General features: G+C 32.5%; 5 protein-coding genes across 6 annotated transcripts in view; 2 read left to right on the top strand and 3 right to left on the bottom strand.

The window, feature by feature from the left end:
* The window catches only part of LOC108754263, a 4,856-nt gene extending 3,875 nt beyond the window's left edge, over positions 1-981 (bottom strand). Inside the window, exon 1 of the mRNA XM_018496461.1 lies at positions 696-981. Within this exon, the coding sequence (XP_018351963.1) occupies positions 696-725 (30 nt within the window). The 5' untranslated portion in view covers positions 726-981. The remainder of the gene's footprint in view (positions 1-695) is intronic.
* A 4,309-nt stretch (positions 982-5,290) lies between these two features.
* Positions 5,291-7,296, top strand: LOC108754264 (E3 ubiquitin-protein ligase TM129). 2 transcript variants are annotated; one of them, XM_018496463.1, is made up of 7 exons: positions 5,291-5,460; positions 5,619-5,876; positions 5,965-6,214; positions 6,314-6,503; positions 6,573-6,767; positions 6,863-7,008; positions 7,100-7,296. In XM_018496463.1, the coding sequence occupies exons 2-7, from the start codon at positions 5,675-5,677 to the stop codon at positions 7,221-7,223; spliced, it is 1,107 nt and encodes a 368-aa protein (XP_018351965.1). In that variant the 5' UTR covers positions 5,291-5,460; positions 5,619-5,674; the 3' UTR covers positions 7,224-7,296. The 2 variants fall into 2 exon arrangements, with proteins under 2 accessions (XP_018351965.1, XP_018351964.1); XM_018496462.1 differs by having other exon boundaries at positions 5,291-5,542.
* Positions 7,297-7,578: 282 nt separating this feature from the next.
* LOC108754256 (DNA-directed RNA polymerase II subunit RPB2) lies at positions 7,579-14,607 on the bottom strand. The gene is made up of 7 exons (XM_018496449.1): positions 14,494-14,607; positions 10,924-12,859; positions 10,360-10,582; positions 9,808-10,269; positions 9,367-9,709; positions 9,045-9,303; positions 7,579-7,971 (listed from the first exon to the last, which is right to left on the bottom strand). Exons 1-7 carry the CDS (start codon positions 14,519-14,521, stop codon positions 7,686-7,688), a joined length of 3,537 nt encoding a protein of 1,178 aa, XP_018351951.1. The 5' UTR covers positions 14,522-14,607; the 3' UTR covers positions 7,579-7,685.
* Positions 14,608-15,241: 634 nt separating this feature from the next.
* On the top strand, positions 15,242-20,087 carry LOC108754211 (gamma-glutamyltransferase 7). Its single transcript, XM_018496360.1, has 11 exons — positions 15,242-15,455; positions 15,527-15,724; positions 15,819-16,355; positions 17,677-17,785; positions 17,858-18,018; positions 18,079-18,158; positions 18,234-18,509; positions 18,629-18,919; positions 19,379-19,448; positions 19,538-19,771; positions 19,852-20,087. The coding sequence occupies exons 1-11, from the start codon at positions 15,379-15,381 to the stop codon at positions 20,060-20,062; spliced, it is 2,244 nt and encodes a 747-aa protein (XP_018351862.1). The 5' UTR covers positions 15,242-15,378; the 3' UTR covers positions 20,063-20,087.
* Positions 20,088-20,479: 392 nt separating this feature from the next.
* LOC108754198 (GDP-fucose transporter 1) lies at positions 20,480-23,023 on the bottom strand. The gene is made up of 4 exons (XM_018496340.1): positions 22,184-23,023; positions 21,784-21,988; positions 21,212-21,350; positions 20,480-21,131 (listed from the first exon to the last, which is right to left on the bottom strand). Exons 1-4 carry the CDS (start codon positions 22,246-22,248, stop codon positions 20,542-20,544), a joined length of 999 nt encoding a protein of 332 aa, XP_018351842.1. The 5' UTR covers positions 22,249-23,023; the 3' UTR covers positions 20,480-20,541.
* Positions 23,024-25,416: the final 2,393 nt, after the last annotated feature.

Genomic DNA, 25,416 nt, shown 5'->3' with positions numbered 1-25,416 from the left:
TTAAAAGGAAATTCAAAGAATAAAACAATCTCTTAAAGCTATAAATTAAACGTTTCTATTAAATTCTAATCAATATTATTGAAATGATAAGATTGCATACAAAAATATTTTAGACAGAACTTTTATTTTTTTACAATTTATAACTAATTATTTAGTTTTTCAAAAATTTAAATTCTTGAAATATCCTCACTCTATTAATATTTTTGTAAAACTATATTTCTTCCATGAATCTGTTTGACTTTCATTAATAGAATATTTCAAAGAAAATCAAATCGGTTCCGGATTATGATATACAGGGCTGGGCATGTATTTGAAATACTTTTATTTCCAAAACCAAATTTTCTCGATTCTCAAAAATTAAATATAATAATTTCTAAATCAAATATGTATTTGTTTTCTCTTTCAATTTATTTATTTCTTATGAAGAAATTGTACGACGTCCTGTTCGTTCGCATTCGGGAAATAAGGATCCCAGGTAGCACAAAAAGAATTCAGTCGTATGTCATCAATTTCGAGTTCATTTTCAGATGCAAAAAGAATTCCTTTCAGAATTGTTCAGAAAAAGAATTCTTTTTGTGTCTAAAAATGACTTCTAAATTAACAACTGAACATGACATAACAACTGAATTCTTTTTTAATTCTTTTTAAACTTTCTATGCCACCTGGGATATCTTCACCATTCATTCACCACTCACCTGAAGAACGAAAGGCACAATTGCTTTCATAACTCGCGGAGATCTTGACTCGCTGGTCCAGTGGCTGGACCCGCGTTTAATTCGTGACAACTAATTAAACGTTCAAACTACTAGCGTGCCCCGCACTCACGCGTAGTCACTCAGATAGAGAACAACAACAGCAGCAGCAGCGGCTATCGGCCTCATTGATGACCTGAACGCGAAGATGCGGCAGAAGACATGCGATAGAAACGTCAGAGGGAAGGCTACATGACAGACGGCGGCGTACACCTGCCTACCTCGTGCAAGCAGGCCGCTTTCATTACTGCCCGTAATCAGCCGCGGCCCGGTCGATCGTCCGCCCATGCGACGAGGCGACCCGTGGCGATGCTCTTCATGTGGAAGAAAAAGTGTAGCCCGCCAGCCTGTACGGGAGAGAAGATGCTATACATGCGGCAGTGGCGGCTAACTGTCTCACCTCACCTAAGTCCTGGCTCTTCATTAGATTTCCAGTTGTACAGAATGCGATTGCGATCGTTTGGACGAAGACTTTTAATTTTGCAGAAGCGACCCGAAAATGAGAGGTTTCACTTAAATAATTGCGATCTAAAAAGGAATTAATTTTCGTTGTTATGCTGACAATGCAATCTCTCTACAGGTATACTAACTTCGGCTTTTTTTTTATATTTTTTATGAAAGAGACACAAAGGATCTTTTCTCGATCAAAAATTAAAAAATTTGCGATTGCAGAATTGCCCTTCGAGCTCCGTGTATCTTTCCGGTGTATGACTACCGAATAGTGCTTTGTACTCAGGCCCAGCTGAATATTCGGCCCTGGACGAAAGGAGAGTCCACGGGAAAGACATGAAATGAAGAGAGGACGAAGGAGGAAGGATCGAGAGAGCGAGACTTCGTTGAGTAGGTCACACCGGTGGGTACCGTTATAGTTGCCGCCGCTGATCTGTGTCACGGGGACCCTGCCAATGACGTAGTCTGGGTGCCAACTTAGGTAATACTGAAGCAGAGAGAATCTCGAGATCGCGTACATCATTCGGAGCAACATGTGTTATCTTCAAATCATCTTTTGAAAATCCATCAGGAATGTCTCAAGACTGCCAATTTATATCTCGTGCGAAAAACAAAATCTCCTTTAAAACCTCCTTCCAGCACTTCTGGGATCTGGAAGGGAAGACTCATCGGGATAGTTTTGCAGTCCCGTAGACGACGTCGTTTATCATCATCATCGCACGATGCGCACTCAGGTGGCGACGAGATCGGCGATATTTGCTCTATGTTAAAGAGAAAAAGCCTACGCCACTGCAACAAGCATCTCTATACAAAAAGATATACGCTGGGATGGTCATAAATAGTGATTTAAGGTTTACGGCGAGACCCGCCGCGCGCGCGCACACAAGTTATACCTAAGCGGTCTACTGACCTCAAAAGCACTGTCACTGGACAAGTGACTCTTTCACTGAATTTCCTCGCTTTTGAAGGCACCGCGTTGCTGCTCACGCCTCTTCTGTATGTTTCGCTTTTGAACGCCTCTCGACCGAATAATGGGCCGATACTCGGTGAATCGAGGTCCTAGGTTTTGTTCAGAGAACTTCATGATGGACATTTGAAAATTATCTTAAAATTTTGAAGATATCTTGAGGAATTATCAAAAATTTTTACCTTCACTCGATTGTCTTATAACATTTCAGGTATTTTTAAATATATATTTTTAAAACCACCTTATGTAGGATCGTTTTTAGAGTATGTGTAATTTTGATCGATGATACAATTTAGAATAGTTCAGGTAATAACACGTAAATAAAAAGAAGAAGCTACTTCTGTAATATAAAGTTGTAGCAACATTGCAGATTTTGCAGCGATATTGCTGCAAATTCTGTGCTGTATGGGTAAGTTCGAATAAATGATAAATCGGTATGTCAATACATACATAATATTGATACGTTTAACATGACATTTATAATTTCATCTATTTGTTCAAATTTTTATATAATTAATGTTAATAGGCAAAAGTCTAATATATGCGCATTCATATACGACATATCATGGGAGAGGCTCATTAGCATAAGAAGCAAGTTGGCATTACGTTCCGTTTATGTATTTATAGTGAAAAAACAATGAAAAAGTTTATTACAAAATATATCTTTGACCGTGTTCGGATTCCCACTTGGATGCTCTTGGGTGTCATGTTGATTCTTGTTTAATGTCCGGTAAACAAGAAGATTGAAGTGATACCGGCACTCAAATGGGAATCTGAACACAGCCTTTTATAATATAGGTACTTTTCCCTAAATTCTATTAAATTAAACAAGTATTATAATAAAAAAAAAGAGAAATATCTGATTCAAACAGAGGCAAGTAAATTTTTTTAGCATTTCATCATTTTGTATGTATTATAATGTTCTTTAACTTAAGAATGTAAATCTAACAGTAAGTAACTGTTATTAATTAAAAGAAAAGTTTATATTACTATACGACATGTTATTTTGAGTAACATAACAATAATTTGTTATAATAAAATGATTAAAATCAGACGTACGTAGTGAGGTATGTACTAGTATAGTATAATAGTGAAATGCGCTGGCTTACATTTAAAAAAATTAGCTTGACTTGCTTAAAGAATTTTTCCATTCATTAAGAGAGTATAAAATCGAAGTTTTAAATTTATATTTTTTAAACTACATACATACAGAATTAAGTTCTATAGATTTTGAAAAAAAAAATGTTTTTCAGGTAATGGACATTTTCTGAGACGTTGCGCGAAAATCGAATAAGGCTATACACAACTTGCATAGCCGTATAAATTTCTCCTAGAAGAAAGATGCATGTAAAATGTGATTGGATAATTTTCTTTATGCATACGTTTAAGCGGCTATACAAGTTTGTGTGGATATACCCTAAGTAGCTAACAGCCGAGTATTGCGCTCATTTCATGAAACCGGTTTGTAATCTATAATTGTGTTAGGATTCTTAGGATTAGTTGAAGGAACCGAAATAAACTTTAGCTTTATTTACTTCGTAATAGCCGTTTTACGCATGCATAATACTTATATAATTGTTGTATATGTCATATTAGAAAATTAATTTAAAACTTTAAAGCCGTTTTCCCCAAATCATGTTTATAAGATCGCGGAAAACTTTCCTGAAAAAACAGCTTTGCGATCGAAATTTTGCATAATTATTATGAATACTTCTATCCAGTTTACGAACCACAATTTGTTTCAATACTTTGACTGCTTTTTTTTTATAAATAGTGTTAAAAAATTCTGAAAATGAAAACATGATTTTTGTTTTACTATTATTTTATTAAATTTCAATATTTTGACCCAAATATTACTTTAGTAACTTCATATACCGATGTAAATTATTGGTTAAAAATATTAAAATATTTTAATTATAGGACTGTCGAGATGTCGTGAATTTTCTATGATATTATTCTTACGCAGAAAAGTGGATCAAAAAAATAAAAAGGTAGAGTGGAGTTGTCATTTTATTTCTGAAATTTATAAAACAAAACTTCTTATTAAAACAAATAAAAAGTTTTATCTTAATCAATTATATATATTAGTTTTATTCGCTCTATCCAGTTTAAAAAAACAGTCAGTTTTTAGGCTTTTAAATGAGAGAAAGATTAAGATTTTAATGTGAAACCTGTGTGAACTCTGATGGAATCATTAAGATACAACACATCGACACGTCTTCATTCAGAATACATAAAAAAAATGTACGTATATACATAAATATTCATAGAACGATAGCGTTTTAATTAGATGTTTACGGAAGCGGTCAAGTTGCCTCTACGAATGCTTCAAAGTATTTTTTGATTGGTCAATTATAGTAAAATTCTTTCTTTCAATTGGTTAATCAAATGCTTCGAATCATTTGTAGTAGCAACTCGACCCACCCTAAGTCTAATTCCAAGAATTCAACATTATTTCTTCACATGTAATTTACTAATTTGTAATCTCGAATTTTCCCTAATAGTACAGATCTCCAAGGGATGTTCCAAAGAACATTCAGAGGATATCCCTATATCCTCTAAGAACGTCCTCCAGAACATCTCTCGAATAAGTGTGCTATTCGAATTATATAAGTACAGATTGCAAAGCTTTTGTATTAAACAAATGTCATAAACAATTAAAGGCAAGAACCAGTCATATTAAAGAATCACTGGGCGATATTCCGTTCTTATTTTAAGACCATCTGTAATGTCTTAAGATACTAATGCAGCTCTCTGATTGGTTCATGAAATCTTAGGACTGTACTTAAGACGGTCTTAAATATAAGACCCAACTATAAATACCACTGAGCTCTCCATTGATCAGTTTTCTCAACCAATTGATGTATTCTTTCGGATCTAGGCTGTGTTCCAAAGTTTACGTCACGTCCACTATAGATTTTCAGTACTAGTAAATTTTGGAACACAGCTCTAAAATTGGCTGATTGGATGATCTAAAAGACAATACAATAACAGCGAACGCTCACTCGACTGTTGAGTCCGCTGAACGTAGCCAATGATTGCGTTCAGCAGACTCAACTGTTGTGAAGCGGATCCGTGAGCGTATGCTGCTATTGGAGTATTCTTCTAGATCATCCAATAGTTGAATCACTCAACAGTTGAATCTGCTAAACGCAATTCTTAAAAAATAAGTTCGGTGTAACTCGTTTAACCTATATGACTCTTGATGGATCTGTGATTGCTGATAAAGTTCAATAAGTAAACAGATACATCCATTGTCAACAACAAGGTTGAAATTGCATTGCGACTTAGGTTAGATCTCGGGTTTCGTGATCTGTACCAGTTTTCTGATATACAGATATGCTATAAGAAGAAATCTACAGTTATACTGAATGTTATCTATCACAACATTATTATATTTTGACAAGAAACAGCTGAGTGAACTAAAGTAACTTACGAAATTATTCTAGATCGCTATTTCTATTACGCTGCAGACAAACGGGAATCTCTCTTTTTAAATGAAAAAATGTCAGCTCTACTCTTTTACACTTTATTTTATTTTCTGATGTCCGGATGTATCATCTATCCACCTACAGAATTCGTCTCAGCGGGATTAACCGTTAAAGATGTTTTTGCGAATTGGCTTGGTAGTGAAAATGAATTTTTTATACAGTATCACATCAGGAGGAGTGTAGCCACGTTACTTCTACACTCTGCACTGCCTCTAGGTAATAGACACGTTTTTCTCTAATTATATCCAGTCATCTGCTTTCATCACTTTTACAAACATTTACAGCATACGATTTTTTCGTACAGGCTATGTTCTAGGACTGTTTTTCTTCAACCATATAGATCCTGGAAAACTATTGTTAATCGATGGAAATTACCTTGCGCCATTGATTGTTCTTTGTGTCACCATTGCTCCACTTTACATCCTGAATAAGGTTCTTGAATGGTCTGCACATAATTGGGCTACACATCCGATAGCACAAAATCTATCTGTGTATAGTAATAATAATACACCATGGACAGCTGTTGCCTCGGATATTAATACAGAATATCGAAGGTTCATTCAAATAGCTAGCTTATACTTAGGAATTTAAATCACACGCAAACATGTTGTAAGTACACTTAGTATTTATACTAAAATAAAATTTTATTTTAGAATAGATAAAATTGTTATTGTCACAAATAGCGTAACTCGTGTCGTAGCGACGGACAATTGGATCATTAAAATCACGCCTTATAAATTGCAAGTGGCGCATCAAAGTGATGCGACTTTAGTCGTGAATAAAAGCGACGTCCATTTTATGTCGCCGACAACGAGAGATCAAGTTCAGTTTATCAATATACAGGTATAACAATAATTCATAAATCACTTCCAGTTGTTGTACTGAATGAGTGATCCATGTATCGTTTTCTAGGTGAAACCTATGCGAGCTATGGCACAGGAGTTTGACATAAGATTAAATGCGTTGGATTTCAAGGATTTGCAGGATAAAGTTTCACGGCCGATTGCTATACTGCACAATATAACGTTCCATAGAACTTTGCTTGATAGATTTATCGATACTTTTAAAGAAGAGGTCAATAAAAATCCATTCTACGATACTGCCGAGGTATCAAGTAACATACTGTCATCACCTATTATCAACAATTATTTTGTTTTTTTCTCTAATCTGTTCTGTATGCCTTCAATTATTAATTTATATAGGAATTAAATCAATGTATTGGATGTATGCAAGCGTTGTCGAATGTAAAATTGAATAGATTATGCAGCAATGCCGATACTAGAAATCTTGACGATTGCACGACGTGTTATTGCCGTCCAATGTGGTGTATAGAATGTATGGCGAAATGGTTGGTACTTTTTACTGTTATTATTCTAGATTATTTTTAAGTTAAGTTATGTATTCAGATAATATTTTTAATTATTATTATTATTGAACAGGTTTGCTTCGAGACAAGACGAGAATGCACCAGAAACGTGGCTGTCCTCCAAATGTACCTGTCCTCTTTGCAGAGCACGATTCTGTGTTTTAGATGTGTGTCTTGTAAGAAATCCTAACAATTAATATCAAAACAATGGGCATTATTTTGAACTGTTCTTATGAAATAATTCTTATTTGTACCAATTTTAATACAATTGTTAAGAGAATAATATCTAAGATTCATTTAGATGAATATTTTTTTTACATAAAAGTCACATATTGTTCTTATAAAAAGTTCACTCATTACATACAAATTAATGAATAAGTCAACTTTTGTGAGATTAGTAGAATAAAAATCAATTTACTTTATTATCACAAAAAACTGATAAACATCAAATATTATGAAGTTTAACATATTATAAAGATACATACAAAGTTTACTATTTTAATAATAATAATAAATATCTGCTGAGGCAGTAATTTATGAAAAGTTGTTTACCGATTTGTCTCACGTTTCATTGTATAACAACACTGTATGCAATTATATATATACAATGATAACTCGACAATATATATTTTACATAAAATAAATTATTTACAGAAAATTCAAAGTGTCATGAGTCTAGGTGCAATATTCATTGCCATTAGTTCCTGGAAAAGTAACTTTGCCGCATACGGCAGTCTAATTTGTGCAATTTGTGTCTTGTTTTTACAACCTTTGCATTCGAAAGTATTATTCCGCAAATTTGCTATAGCAATTAAACCACAGAAATTACATATGTGAATTCTATATGGATCCGATACTTCAAACAAACGTTCTCGTAGAAATTGTGCTGCGCCGTGAGAAATTTGGCAATCTCGTTCCATCTCTCCAAAACGAAGTCCACCATCCCTAAATAAATATACAAGCATGTATATATATATGTGTGTGGGTGTGTGTGTGTGTGTGTGTCAGGATTGGGTAAGTTAACTTTTTTTAAGTTAAATTAAAGTTAACAGCCTCGAAAATTTAACTTACGAGAGCATGTCACAACTGGAACCAATTAGATTCTTCTTGAAATATGTTATTAAACACAAAAATATAAGAGATACGTATTTGTTTATATGCTAACTCATATTTAACGGGTGAAACTCTTTTGGAAAAAAAAAACAGTATTTCTCTTTCGAACCGAATATTGTCGGAAGTATAAAAGATGGAAAATTTTTTATCAAAAGTACTTAATGAAAAAAATATTTTATTATAGTATTTTGAAAAGTTCTCGAGATAAACTACGAGAATATGTACTAAAAAATAGAGGGATTTGTTTAAAAAATTCTAAATAACCTTGACATCCAGAGTTAAACTAATGGTTATCTATGTCTCCCTCAAAGTCACAAAATTTTTGTCTGAAATATTTTTCGATTTAATGCAGTATTTCTAAAATATTTGAGTGGAGCTTTTAAAATGGAATATTCTGTATAATGGTTTAAATATGGCCAATTGCAGACTACGTTTAGGTCACCCTTTCTTTCCGTGGAAGCGTCCCGTTTTACCACGATTGACCACACAACCACTCACAGCGACCAGTATCTAAAGTTTTTCTGTTATACGAGTGCTGTAAGTGGCCAATTGCAATGTGGTCAAATGGGCCCATTCACTGTCACATCACCTGTGTATTAGTGAGCGTTTATCAGTACTCACTAACACTACCACACGCGCAACTCATGAACATGTGGTCATTTAAACGTAGTCTGTAATTGGCCAAATTTAAACCATTGTTATTTCAAAGATTATTGCTTAAAACAAAAATTTACAAATAATATTTTTACTTAATTTTCCGAGAACTTTTTTGCTATAGTATTTTGAGTCACGAATTTTGGGATACCCTGTGTATGTGCATGTATAATATGTATGTATGAATGTGTATATATATATATATGAAATAGTGTGACAAATTAATTTAAAGTAACAAGAATAACAATTACCTCGCTCGTCCCTCCATAGGTTGTCTAACTAAAATTTGCACAGGTCCTCTTGCTCTACTATGGATCTTGTCGTCTACCATATGCTTCAAACGTTGATAATACGTCGGTCCTAAAAAGACTTGCGCGTTGATTTTACGACCTGTATGTCCGTTATACATAACTTCATTTCCTCGCAAATGATAACCATATTCTTGCAAAAGCGTGGAAATCTTTTGCACATTCACAGCGTCGTTAAACGGAGTAGCGTCACCAATCTCTCCTAAAAATGCATCAAATTTGTAAGCATACTTTGTTTTTAAACTTCAGTAAATTACCGTATTACCTTTATTGGCAGAAACTTTTCCTTGAATGCATTCAATCAAGTGACCAATAGTCATACGAGAAGGGATAGCGTGAGGATTGATAATAATGTCGGGTGTAAGACCTTCGGAAGAGAAAGGCATGTCTTCTTGTCTGTACTGAATTCCGCATGTACCCTTTTGTCCGTGACGTGACGCAAATTTGTCGCCGATTTGCGGAATACGTACACTGCGCACTCGGATCTTGCAGAATTTATATCCTTCGCTATTCAACGTCAACATCACCTGATCAACAATACCGGTCTCGCTGTTTCGCAAGAAAGTCGACGCGTCACGTTTCGTAAAACGTTTTGTTGTACTGTCCAGCTAAAAGATAAACAAAAAGAATTAAAATATTGCTATTGTTATCTTTTTCTTCCATTAATAAAGTCTATTTGTTGAAAAATAATTAAAGGACATTTTACTTCGTCATCCGTTTCTGGTAAAGTTATCGTTTTTCCTATGATTACATCATCACCAGATACTCGAATTCCAGGCGCAATGATCCCGTCATCGTCCAATTTGTCATATATAGCGTTGCGCATTCCTGAACAAGTTAAGCGCGAGGGTTTCTCGAATTGTTCCTCCTGGTCGCCAATTTTCTTCGACTCGGATTCTTTATAAGAACGATAAAACACCGATCTGAAGAAACCCCTCTCAACTGCACTCGCATTCAGGATAACGCTGTCTTCTTGATTATATCCCGTGTAACACAGGATTGCAACAATGCTGTTAATGCCAGCTGGTAATTCGCGAAATCTAAGATATTCCATAGATCTTGTTGTAACCAATGGTTTATGAGGATAATACAGTACATGAGCCAAAGTGTCCATGCGCACGTGAAAGTTTGTAATGTATACACCCATAGCTTGTTTACCCATAGCGCTCTGAAAAATAACAGTCTCTATGTACTGTATCTCGTAAAAAAACAAACGTTTTTCAAAGAAAATGCAGCGACTAAAATATGCTGCTAATACCTGATAAGTGTTCCTAGGACTCTGATTATGATCGGGGAATGGTATAATGGAAGCGCACACACCCAAAATCATCGCTGGATGAATCTCGCAGTGCGTGTACGTCGTACAATATGCGTACTCTTTCTCTTGTCTGAGATCATCGGGTGACATAGCTATCATAACAGTTTCTTCCTCCAGGGTATCTATATATTCCACTACTCCGCTACCTACCAATTCTTGCCACCTGTAACATTATACAAATCGATTGTCATATTTATAAGAACAGACGACTTAGATTATCAATCAATACTTGAGACAGAATAACTTGAATAATTTTTTAAAAATATGTTGTACTTAGTATATATTGTAATATTTTGATTTTACATTTATATTGTATTTTTTTCTAATTATGATTTTGCTGCCAAGATGTGTCTGCAATGCAATATATCATACAGAAAAAATACTCAATTATCGTACTCACTTTAAAAACTATTGCTCTGCATATATCAGATTTCTTACAATTAAACAGACACCTTGCGTTATAAATTTTCTTACGGACGACTCAAAAGCAGATCGAGCGCTTACCCGTCATTGTTGTAATCTCTTTCCTTCAACATGTTAATATGTCTTGTCTGCAGTAATAAATTTTGACCTTCCACTATGAGCAAAGGTCTACTGATTCTACCAGCGTCCGTGTATATTCTTATCTCACGGTCTCTAATGTCGCGAACCATCGATACTTCCGACACGATAATATCCATCTGCCTTCTCAATTTGCGTAAAGTGGCCATCAATTGATCCGGATCTCGGTGGATGCCGACCCAACATCCGTTCACGAATATCTTTGTAGCATCGGCGATTGCGCTCGGTGCTATCTCTTCTAGATTCTCCATGGACCATTCCTCCAAGAATTCCAGAATAGGAGATGGCTGCGATCCAACGCTTATATACGCCATCAGGGCTAGATTTTTTACTAATCCTACAGCAGCACCCTCAGGAGTCTCCGCGGGGCAGAGCATACCCCATAACGTGTTGTGCAATTGACGTGGTTTGGCAAGTTTACCATCTCTTCCAATAGGCGAATTCACTCGTCTTAGATGCGACAGTGTCGAAGCGAAAGTCAACCTATTCAATACCTGTGACACACCTGCTCTCGCCTGATGCGCCTTCTTCTGGTCGCCCCAATTACCAGTGGCAAGCGAGTATCTCAGACCGTCCGTTATAATTTTTGTCTTGATGGCCAACTCGAGATTAAAGTCCTTCCCTCGATCTATGAACTTCTGTGCGTACAGACGTACCTCCTTCATTAGGTTCTTGAACAAACCTCGGAACAAAAATGCCAACAGAGGCCCGGCCAAGTCCAATCTCTTATTACCGTAATGATCGCGGTCGTCCAATTCCCTTCGTCCTAGAGATGCCGACAATAATCTATGGACCATATAGCCGAGGAAATATGCTTTCTTGGTTTCACAGAAATCGCTTATGCCAACGTGAGGCAGCATTTCCTTTTGTAAGATCTCTCGGGCGTATTTAATTCGCTTCTCCTTTGTTACTCCTGGCTTGGCACCTCTAGTACCGATAAAATTCAAAGCGACATTCTGTTCCTGTATGACGAAAGCTTCATCTAAGGATGGCTTCACCATTTCCATCATCTCAGGGTCGTCGAAATCATAAATAATATGTTCGAGGATATCGCGATCGGCCACAAATCCGAGTGCTCGAAAAACCACCATTATGGGAATTTCCTGCTTGATGTAAGGAATAATAGCGATGATGCGTTGGCCTATAGCAGATTTTTTAATACTGGCACCACTCTTGGCCATCATATTGATCCATAGAGTCGAAGTTGGACGGGAGCTGTGTTCCAAGCATGAGCGTATTTCCGCCTTGTAAGCATACTTACCGTCTTTCATACTGAATACGTAGACGGTGTTCGTCGCCATTTTTTCCTGAGCTATAAGGACTTTCTCTGAACCATTAATAATAAAATATCCGCCGGGATCCAACGGGCATTCGTTCAATTCCGTCAAATCACGATCGGATAAGCCGGCGAGTAAACAATACTTTGATCTCAACATAATCGGAATTTTGCCTATAAATGTTTTTTGATGTTGCGTCTCAACTGGGTCTTCACCATCCTTCTCGATCGTCTTAGTGATATCTACGTACAATGGCGCGGAATATGTTAAATTTCTCAATCTAGCTTCATTGGGCATCATAGGAGATGGTGCACCATCTTTTTCCCAATGAGTTGGCTTCGATAGGTAAATCTGCTCAAATTTCAACAAATGCTTCACAGGCTTTTCTATCTCGCCTGTGGTGTGCTGCGCCTCCGCCTGTAGTTCAATCTGTGGTGAATCCTCCACAATACGCTGAACGGACATTTCAATAAATTCATCGAAGCTATCCAGTTGTTGTCGTACAAGTCCTTTTTCATCAAAGTATGCGTTGATGAGGATCCAGCAGGCTTCTTGCCAAAGTTTTGACGAGATTTCTTCTTTATCTTCCTCATCATATTGATCTAGAATAGGTAAAAAAACTATTTATACATTTTTCTTTTTAGTAAAGTAATAAATTGTGTAGATCTAGAAATATAGATCAAATAGGTACAAAAGTTGAGCGAGCAGTCATAATTAGAGTCCAACCAAAATTTCAGTTTTGGTCAGTTTCAGTACACAATTAGAGCGTCAGTTTCGGTACACAATTAGAGCTTCAGTTTCGGTACACAATTAGAGCTTCAGTTTCGGTCAAAATTAAGAGAAAATTTCAGTGGATTAATGGAAACTGTACAACGCCTCGGTGAGCGTTGAAAAATAACTGTTCAAGACAATTTGAGTACAAACTTCGATATGATTCTAATAATAACTGTGATTTGATTTCTTTAAAAGTTGAGGATATAATATTATTATATTATTATAATGATATTTTAATATAAAATCTTGTTTTTTAAAGAGTACAAAAATTTATCACGATTTTTGAAAGTTGTACGATCTTTGTAAAATTAATCTAAAAATGTCGTTATTTATCTTTTGTAAAAATGTCGATTTTGACTCTGGTCGAAAAAATGTGACTCCGTTAGCTTCTCTCTCTCTCTCTCTCTCTCTCTCTCTCTGTCTCTCTTCTAATAAGATTTATCTAAGTTCTGATTTCAATTTTGTTTTCAATCGAAATTGAATGACAACTGAATATTTAGCTTTGGTTTTAGTTGAAGGTCCAAATGTGGTTTCGGTCAGACTCTAGTCATAATGAATGTACTCTATGTAATCTGCTGACCATTCTATTAATTGGTGTCTTAAGCCTATTCTACAATGTGCTCTTTCTTTCCTGTTTCTTGCTTTTTATTTCTTGCCTTTTGTTTTTTTTCTTTTGCAATAATTTTATCGACAATTGTATTTCTTGTTATATATTTCTTGTTTCTTTCAAAGTTCATTAACTTTTATCTAGGGCGATAATAACATAAAACAAAAAACTGGATAAGAAGCAAAAAGACAAGATGTAAAAAGCAAGAAACAGGAAACAAAAAATATTGTAGAATAAATTTCAGATTCCTGTATTATTTTTCTTGTACTTGTCAGAATTGGATACATATTTGAAATATACTTTTATTTAAAAAACAATATTTGTAAAACAATTGTATTTTGTATTTTGTATTTCAGCAGCACACATAAAAATATTTGGTATTTTGTAGAAGCATGTAAAAGTATTTTGTATTTTATATTTCAAATACTAGAGATTGACAATCAATCATATTATTATAAAATACAAAAAACTTTCAATCTTTCGATTTTAAATACAAAGTACTTTCACGTGCTCCACTAAAATAAAAAATACAAAATACACTTGTATTACAAATACTGTATTTTAAATAAAAGTAATTTAAAAGTAATTTAAGATATCGGGAATATCGTAAGATGGAAAGTAAAAAATAGTAATTATATAAAATAGATTTGTCCGCATGAAAATTCTCCAAAATTTTTAATTTAAACAAAATAAATATATATGTTCAAGTTTGTATTGAAAATAGAAAGTAAAGATTCTAATACAAAAAATACAAGCGACGCAAACAGATCTCAAAGTTGTATTGCTCCTACATGAGAAAGTCAACAAGATTTGTGTCCCATAACCTTAATTTAATTCTATTGCCTCAGTACTTACCGTCTTCAAGACCGAAAATATTACTCATATTTAAATTGCAAAATGTACGATTTTGGAATGTAGTCCAAGTTATTCGCGACCTTTTTTTGTAATTTCTTTGCGGAAATTAAAACCAAACAAAATATAACAATTACTAGTAAAGTCCAACCGCCGATGGCGACATGGGCAATAATGCAATATGCAGCAATAATGGCAAATGCAGCATGGTACCCAACGGCAGCGGCGTCAATAAAGTCACTAGACCTCTTTTCAAAATCCACAATCGATCCCGTGTTGATACAGGGAATCGATTCTGTATCTTGAAACGAGATGAAAATGACAAAAGTGAGTGAATTTACTAGAATACTGATAATTTCATTGGTCAACACCTAGTAAATTTGCTCACTTTTGTAATTTTTACCTTATTTGAAGATAAACAGAATCGATCCCCTGAGGATTTAGTACAGAGATGAATCACAACTACTTTTGACTATATAATTTTATCGATAGTGTCAGAAAATGTATATGGTTACGTAGTTCTCAAATTAAAAATGGATGTACTGGCGGTAGTGTTCGAGCGATTTCGACGGTAACAAGACAAAAGCTGGCATGGTATACCACTGTATTTGTGGCTGTGACAGATTTCCGAGAGAGAGAGAACCTGAATAATCAAACTTTAATCTTAATGATTAATATATCTCAATTCATGGTGCAGAGCGACGCTTTTTTTTTGTCAAATCTTTATTTTACATTAAAATACATTGATTAAGTATATTTTAGTCACACTTTGTGATGACTGGGATACTCTTAACTTTTACTGAAAACTGTGTTCTTATCTTGTCCTTACATTTAATTGCATAAATCTGTTATTTGTTAATCTAAGTGGTTACTGAAAATATTACCATTATGACTACCGACGTAATGGTAACATTAAAAGAGCCAAGAATGATAAAAATATGTGCCCCGATGGTCAGATACAGCAAGTAAGTAGAAAACAACATTTAAAAACTTTTAAGTTGCACTTGTGTTATATTAACTTCTTGCTTTTTATTAGGCTACAGTTCAGAACACTTGTGAGACGATATGGATGTGATATATGCTTTACACCCATGATTTTAGCAGACTCATTTGTGCAATCTTCAAAAGCTAGGGATAATGAATTTACTACGTACAAAGGAGATGAGCCACTGATTGTTCAATTTGCAGCTAAGACTGTAAACGATTTTGTTGGTGCTTCAGTGATGGTTGCACCGTAAGTTTATTATAAATTAGTTTATATACATCTGTGATTTTGATGATATGGTTCTTGTCTTTCTTACATATTTTTGTATTCTTTTAATTAACAGATATTGCAATGGTGTAGACCTAAACTGTGGCTGCCCACAGCGTTGGGCCATGCAAGAAGGTTATGGGGCTGATTTATTGAAAAAACCAGAGCTTGTTAAGGATTTGGTATATCAAGTTAGAAATCGTATTCCAAAACCATTCACTGTTTCTGCAAAAATACGACTGTTGAAAGATATACGTAAGACGATAACATTGTGCCAAACTTTGGAAAAGGCTGATGCCTCGTTCCTAACAATTCACGCAAGGACGCCTGAGATGCGTAATGAACCGATCGATTTGGATAACCTTAAACTTCTCAGAGATCATGTACAGTTGCCCCTCATAGCAAACGGTGATGTGAAAAGCTTAGAAAGTGCAGAGTTTTTATTCAAAGAATCCAGATGTGAGGGAGTAATGTCTGCTAAGGGTATTTTAACTAATCCGGCGTTATTTTCGGGATATCCCGTCACTCCATTCGTTTGCATTCAAGATTGGCTGGATATTACATCGACCATGTCAACTGAATTTCAATGTTTCCATCATCATCTGGTATTTATGTTGGAAAAGATCTTGCCGAGGAAAGATCGAGTGTTATTTAATAGTTTACAAAATAAATCATCTGTTCTGGAATTTCTAGAGAATTATTACAACATAAAACCAAACGTATCTAATTTAACAGAATTGACTAGGTGTAATTTTAGTACCTCGCATGTAAGATGTAAAGAAAAATATATTAATTGTTGGGAGGATGATTCTACCGATTTTCTAGGATGTATTTTTAATATGGATTCATAAAGAAAAGTTCAAGGAAATGTCCTTAAACTAATATTAATTGGATTTTATATTTAAAACTGTCTTACATATAATCTTAAGATGTCATGAATTGATATGAGAGGCCAGTATTTATAGTTGGTTTTTATATTTAAGATTGTCTTAAGTATACTCTTAAGATGAGACAAACCAATTCAGAAGATTATATTGGCATCTTAAGTATCGCTTAAGACAGTCTTGAAATAAGAACGAGCTATGAATACTGTCCAGTAGCATCTTAAGATATTACTTAAGACGGTCTTAAAGTAAGAACTGACTAGGAATACCGCCTTCATATAAAGTTTCGCACATGGTTTACGTCTTGTGAAATAATCAACTTTTGTAAATCCCACTCTACGTTGCCATGTTATTATTTAGTTCCTCGTATTTATATAGGTGGCGGTAGAATATATCAAACTTTCGAAAAAAGGACAGAAGACCCAGTTTTCTTTCCCCATCAGTATTCTTTTTAGTTTGTTTCTTTATGTGTTTGGTGTATTAATTTTTATTATTGACGTTATTGCAATTTTCTCAATATATTTTCATTAAGAGAAATTAATTACTGTGATATCATATAAGGTTATTCCACAAAGCAACAAACAGAGGAAAATGAGTTATAATACACGTAAGTGTAAATGTCATCCGTTTTGCATTGGCCTAAATATTTCTCATTCCTTACGTTCGTACTACTTGATCAACGATTAATTCAACCGATATAATTATTAGTTAAAACATTTCTAACTTTAAGATTTGTGGTTATCAATTTTAATCTTCCAGTTATGATTTGTGATTCTTAATTTATTACATGTATCAAATAATAAAAAGTTATTCTATTTAAACAAAATAGTACAAATATTGCTAATTTAATTAATACTTAATTGGTCATCATAAATTAAATAATTTTTAGAATAGCATTTTAAACGTGTGTGTTTGTGTGTGTGTGTGTGTGTGTGTGTGTGCGCGTGTGCGTGTGTGTGAATATGATAAGAAGGAAGAATACTAGTTTAATGTATTTGCAGGTCTTACAGAAGAATGTCCTTTGACAAAGGAGAGAAGTTACAAATACAGACTCTGCGGCAATGGATTGAAAGTCATTGTTGTCTGCTTTATCGCATTGACTTTTGCTATTACTACTATGCTCTTGTTGCAAATTCTTTACACAGAAAGTATACCACAGGTGAATATTAAAAATAAAAAAAGACAACAAGCAGTAGTAAAATATTTTAACATTTGAATTGTCTCGTTTTAGAGTAGTCTTCATAACATTCATGGAGCAGTTGCCACAGATTATTCCAATTGTTCTCAAATTGGTACAAAGATATTAACAAGATTAGGCAATGCGGTCGATGCTGCAGTAGCAGCTACTATTTGCATGGCTGTAGTAGCACCTCATAAAACTGGTTTTGGCGGGTAAGACATTAACTAACTAATTTTGATTATTATTCTTTTTAATCTTAATTTTGTTTCTAGAGGTGGATATATAATGATATATAATTACAAAAATTACACTCATCCAATTGTCATTGATTTTGCCAGTAATACAACCACAGGTAAATATAATTTTGTTCATTGATTTAATATGTACGTAAAATAATAGGAAAGTCATATATTACTTAATGCAATAGGTTTCTTTGCTGAAGTTGGAATACGTTTACCAGCTGTATTAAAAGGATTAGAGTTTGCTCAAAGAACATTTGGCAATTTGCCATGGCGCAATGTCGTAGAACCTATCGTCGAGCTAGCTCGAGAAGGATTCGTTATATCTAAGGATCTTGCAGATGAAGTATCAAAAAATACAGATTATGAAATATTTTCCACTGGCCCTTTAAATCCAGGCGATAGATTGCAATTGCAGGAACTTACAAAGATGTTGGACATTGTAGCACATTATGGTGCAAAAGGTATAATCTGTGTTTGCAACTTTGTCAGTTGTTGATAAACTTCTATACAGTCTCGTTTTGATTTTATCGAACTATATCTATATATATCAAATTATTAATATTTAGCATTTTTTTTTTAGCGTTATATAATAGTACTGAGAATTATAAAATTCTACAAAATACTACTCTTAATGACAAATTGCTGCAAGAGTTGGCAAATTATGAACCCACTGTAACGATGGCAGAAAGCTCGACATTACAGCATCACACAATTTATTATCCTGCACACGCGTCTTTTATGCAAGAGGTGATCGAAGCATTGGAAAATCTTCCAATTTTGGCAGAAAATGCGTCTGCTATAGAATCTCAAGCTCTTGTTGCTCAAACGTTGATGAGCATATCTTTGCAATCTTCTCAATCTTTGCAATATGGTAAAACACATACCATTTTTCTTAAAAGGAGTTATGCTGCATATTTTAAGCTTATGTTTACATGGAATATTTATATATTGTTTGTGTTAAATTTATAATTTTTTCATGTAAACGATAAGTAATGTAAAATATGTAAATTATTATAAATTTAATACTACAATATAGAAAAAAGGAATTAAGTTTTAAGAAAATAATTAGATTTTTAAGTTAGTATATTTGACTTTAATATTGATAAATAAAAAATATATAAGAGCGAGATAGAAATTTTAATGCAGTACAATGCAACGACAAAGAACATGGATCTACAGATCGTTCATATGAAACATAATTTGCATAGTATTTACATTGCATACATATAGATGTAGATTATTATATTTTACGTGTAAACACATAATTCTGTTGTTAACTTTTATCAGATCTGCACATAATTTTCTATTGATTTCATAATCATAATTTTAGAAGAAAAAAGAGAAACATACACTGGAATTATGGCAATGGATTGGCAAGACACTTATGTTAGCATTTTAACGTTAGTAACAAGAATCAATTATACTTATTATATTATACATCTATTAGATAATGACTGTCACTTGCATTAACATATTATAAATGATACAGTGGTCTAAGTTCACCTTTTGGTCGTGGAAACAGAATGGATGGACTTCCCTTTTTCTTAGACAATATTGATAACGATGACTTGTCCATGTTCATCCCTATTATTTTTCATCATAATGAAAAGTTATGCGGATTACGTGGAGTGTTAGGTTCAAACGATGTTTTTCTTAACGGCCAAATTCTCTACAATCTTATCGTACGTGCGCTAAATGTTTCTGCTGCGATAGAATATCCCAGGTACATAATAAATTTAATCTTAAATAAATAGATAAAAAATATAATATATTGACAATATATTAATTTATTCATTTTTATAGGTACTATTTTGCAACCGACGGCATGGTGATTGAAAATAATCAAAGACATTCGATGGAGGCTGCATTGCAAGCTCAACTAGATTCCATAATGTCGTCATTATCTCATGACGATATCTCGTCAATAAGAAGTGTGAATGCAATTGTTAAAAGGAAAGATTCGTTATCGAGCCACTCAGATAGTCGTGGAAATGGAATTGCATCACGATTTTAAGTCAAATACGTCTTGTTAGAAGCATTTAAAAAACAAAAGGAAATCGACAATCTTTAAGAATTTTGGAGATATATAATGCTGTGATATTAGGAAATAATGTCAGATATATATATATTTATGAACGTTGTGAACGCTCAATGGAAGTTTTTTTATACTGTAGAAAACTTATTGATATCTATAAATATCATATACTTAATATTTAAAACCTTTGACATTATAATACTTTTACATACATTGATATGTACACGCAGAGATATTTATACATACATACATACATATATACATATACATATATTGCAAAATCGTTGACTAAACTTTTGCGGCAATTTGCATGTATATGTAAAGAATAACTCTATGCATACTCTTCCATTGCTCTATATTTTCTTAAAATATTTAAAAAAAAACTATATACACATTTGCATACAATAACACTTTAAATATAAAAATTTGAATAAAATTGTTATATTTTAATACCGTTGTTACACTTTAAATTGCCGTGTCTCGATTCTATACTCTTTATTCAACTCTAGTTGCCTAATCCTCGCATAAAATGCACTGGCAGTAAGGACAACGATATTGCTTATCCACCAGAGAAACGATTTCTTTTCATTAAACCAATAAGTCGCTAAAACCGTTTGAGCGCATGCTTTTGCGGTACCGCTAACATTATGTGTTAAAGGAGACGTAACTTTTATCTGAAGGGCAGTGAAATATCCAATGGCAAAGCCGAATACACCACCGATTGTCATGGCACCCCAGAAAAGAGGATGTCCAAGCTTCTCGTAATTATATACAGTGGTATGTTCCCCGCTAATTATCATTAACGGGATGAAGATAATAATGCTATACACATTGTTATAATACGAGAGTAGCCAGATGTCTTGATTTACGATCGGGAGCGTCTGTTTCATACGGATAGAATACAAAGATAACGACAATGATCCAAGCACGCCGAAAAGTGTCCCGAGAATAGATAGAGAACCTGCTACATGCTCCTGATCTACCCCTAACCAGAACCCAATAATAATTACTGCGCAGCATGCTATGCATTTGAAAGATGTCGTTTGTCCTGCAACTTTCGCTAATTAGTTTTTCCGTTAATTTATATTTTTTAGCATTTAGTTTAGCCGGTATGTGTAGGATTCTCACCGAGTAAAATATAAGTAAATACGACATTAAATACCGTCGTTAGCGAACGACCCACGTAGTAAAATGCAACCCCAACGTATTTTAAGCATAAGTTATTAGTTGCTATCATTGCAGTAAACAAAATTGATAACGGCAATACCTATAAAAATTTTAAATATATATAAACATTTTATATAATCTCATAAAAATGTAAAAACTAGAAAAAAATTACAATCTTTAAAGCTACAATCTTTCAAATATTCTAATTCACAGTTTACGTTTTTTATTAAATTTATTAAATGTTTCTCAATTTGAAGTGTAAAAAAAATCTTTCACAAAGATTTTTCTCAAAATTAAATAATCCATTTCTAGTTATTTGTAATGAAAATAAAGCTCAAGACGCAATTGAGAAGCATAGGAAATAGGAAGAGAGAATAATAGATCTCAAGTTATTCACCATATATGAAAGTGATATGCATGGTTTCTGATAGATTGAAATCTGTTAATCCCTATTTCTATTTCCGTGCTTTTCAATTGTGTCTCGGGCTTAACATTACTACCGTACAATAATATTCTTAAAACAAGTTGTATACCTTTTTCAAAGTATCTTTTTTAAACGGACTACCATTTGCGATTTCAATGCAGTCTGGAAACCATTGGGATATTATGCGTAAAGTAATACAGATAGCTACACTCACTATACATTGAAACCAAGTTACAAATAAAGGAGCATTCAGATTCACAGCATCACTGGACAGGAGTGCTTTATTCACGAATACAGTTAAAATTGATACTATCCTGAAAATAATTAAAAAGTATTTAAAAAACCTTTAACTGAGAAATTGTTTATAATTTAATTTTAAAGATAATTATACAGTTATTATGTTCTTGTATATTTTAACAGAAGTTTATATATATAACTTGTAAAAATATATTTATATTAATAATCGATAAAACAATATGCGAGCAACTTTATATCACTTTGAAACTTACCAATAGGCTGCAATCACATATGTAATATATGCATACTTTGATGACAGTCCCTTTTCTAATTGCATCTTGAGATTTATATAATTTTAGGATAATCTCAGCTAAATGCTGAATAATTATAGTAAATATCTACTGCAATAATCGAACTATTATGGCTATTGTAAAATTGACAGTCTGCATTAATCAGATATGTCAAATTACTGTCCCTTGCATATTGCTGTTTACGAAATAATTCTACAAAATCGCAATGTTTCAATCAGATGGCAAATAGTTTTGAGACTGTAATTTGATATAATTTACTAAAATGCGTATTCTAAATTGCCACATCAATAGGTTTATTTTTCTTGCTTCACTGTACTACCAGATTTTCCTTTGTGCTTCTGTCACAAATTTCAAATACCTATTTCTTAAAATATAAAAAGTGTACACACTAGTGTACTGAACTATAAAAAATTAAGCTTATGTTCTGTTATTAAGAGAAGAAATTATGCTATTTATATTAATTTATGTTTGTCATCAATCACAGACATTGATAAAAACACGTTTATACCAATCGATACATTTTTTGTGAAGCAAACGAATCTGACAATTGAAATTTATGCACTGCTCTACGAAACGAAATATTATTAGTTAAAGTTAAGATTTGGGTATGTTGTGCCATCGACTGATACTTTGTTTTCGTTAAAGTTGAATGTTAGGTTAGGAAACGTGTCATATGAACTACTCTGGGTGCGGCATTTGACGCTACAAATGCTTCGAAACTTTCGATTGATCAATCGGAAAAAAGAATTTTATTAACTGACCAATAAAAAAATGTTTTGAACATTTGTAGCATCAAGTGGACCGTAGCCTCTAATGAAATACTATGAGCATCCGCCGTGATAGAAAAAGTGCACAAAATTAAAAATTGTTTTAGATACAAATTTAAAAATTAATTGAGCTTTATACAGATCAAATAAAAGATCTTACAAAAATTTATGTGGGAGATATTCTTGTTTAATAACATTGTATGTCTAGTGACAGTTTTGTCAAAAATTTTAAACTAAATTTTTCAATAGAATAATTGATTAACATTTTTTAGTTACATTGCATTTTCTTTTAATTGATATCTTTTTTCGTTATTTGATTATATATATGCTTATTTTAGAAGTGCAAAGATTCATTTTCAACAATCAATAATATTTTTATGTATTTATGTATTGGAATTTATTAAATATAATGTAATATTATATTATAATGTAAAATGTAATATAATATAAAAATACATATAATATTAATTACAAAAGTTAATTTTATTTCTAAACAATTGTCTATTCTTTTTTTACTATTATTTCATTTTTATTTATACAAAGTTATACATTAAATTTTAATTACATATTTATTAATTTAATATTTATTCTATCTATTTTATGTATAAACTTATACTATATATAGTATCGAAATTATATTCAGCGCTAAAAAAAAAACAGTTTTTTATGGAATCTAATCAAACAAATAATATAATATATATGATTTAATAATTAAAATTTATTCTTTCTTTTTATAATTTATAATGTATATAAATTCTCTATTATGAAATATTCTGTTATAATAAATATAATGATTAAATCAGACTCAATATTTAAAATAATAATAATAAATAAGTTTCAAGGCTAATGAGAGTCAGCGCGGAAGGAGTTGCGCAATTATTGATAAGTAAATATTACTCCTTCATAATATTAATGTCTTCTTTATTTCAAAATCTTAAACATTTCGACTCGCTTTGTAATCATCCTCAGCAATATAACAATTATATTCCGTTTAATTCGGTCAAAAACATTAAGCGGTCCGTCCTGAATGAGTCACTCTCAGATTTCCACAACTGTAGTGGATTCTCGAATGGAGCACTCAACATAATTCAGAAGCTTTGGAAAAATTTTTGGATTACAATACGTCCGTGTGGTTTCGTGTATCCTTTTTACTTATCAATAACTGTGCGCAACTCCTTCCGCGCTGATTCTCATTAGCCTTGAAATTTAATTATTATTATTATTCTATTATAAAATAATACCGTATGTACATACATTAAATTATTTAAAATGATATATACATTATAAAATTAATTGTCTCGGAGGACAAGACAAAAGTAACAATAGCTTATCTCTTTGTTGCACAATTTCTCTGTCAACTTAATTTCAAAGTGCTTAGTCTAACATAAATATACATACGTTGTTGATTGCACCGTTGAAACTGAGATTCAGTAAAAAATCTTCATTGTAATTAATTAATTGTTATTTATTAATTGTAATTAAATAATTGTTCTGTTAATTTTATAATTTTATAAACAGCTTCAGTGAATAATATCAAATTGCCGTAACTTTTTTGAAAAACTGGTGGTAAGCGTTTTGAAAGACATAATTTGCGGCATTTACAAATATATTTAAACAGTAATTATTTATATTATAATTAAAATTCATACTAGGATTTTTTCTAAGATTTATGTTTCAAATCCATATTATACGGAATTATAAAACCACATAACGCTTATTTGTTACATAATTAAACAATTATCATAATTAAAAAATTGTTATTTTTTAATTGCTTGCGGAAGATGAGTAGAAAAATATAGAAAAAAGAAAAAAACATTTAAAATTACATATTTTTATTCCTATATAATCAGTAATTATTTTAACATTCTTCATCAATATAATCCTGATAGTAATCTGATTCCTCTATAATTATTTCTTGCAACAAATTTGCATTTAAAAATTAATATTACAATTTTTTATAATTTAAAACATTGAAATTTATTTTTTGGAAAATTTTGCTTTTTGAGTTTTGTTGTTGTAATAAATGATATATAAGTTATGGAATTCTGTGAGAACGTGCTATATTAAAAGACCGATCTTATAATGATTCATTTAATAGATATTTTTTGCAAATACATACTGTATCATCATAAACTGAATCATATCTCTCTAATCACGTTGTTTTTTGAATATTTGAACTTATTGTGAGATTATCTACATTACTACTTGCAATTTCATGATAAATCAATAATCTTTTATAAACAAATGAAAATTATGTAAAAAATATAGATTTGGACACTTTTTTTTACAAGCTTTAGAAGGGTTTATTGGTTTATTTTAACCCTTATATTATATATATGTAAAATAATTATACATATATACATACATACATACATATATATATATATATAAAATAATAATTATGTAAATATATAAATGTATATATAT

The sequence above is a fragment of the Trachymyrmex septentrionalis genome, unplaced genomic scaffold, assembly GCF_001594115.1.
Source record: "Trachymyrmex septentrionalis isolate Tsep2-gDNA-1 unplaced genomic scaffold, Tsep1.0 scaffold78, whole genome shotgun sequence".
NCBI lineage: Eukaryota > Metazoa > Arthropoda > Insecta > Hymenoptera > Formicidae > Trachymyrmex > Trachymyrmex septentrionalis.
Note: the sequence above shows the minus strand (reverse complement) of the source record. Positions and strands in the feature narration are given on the sequence as shown.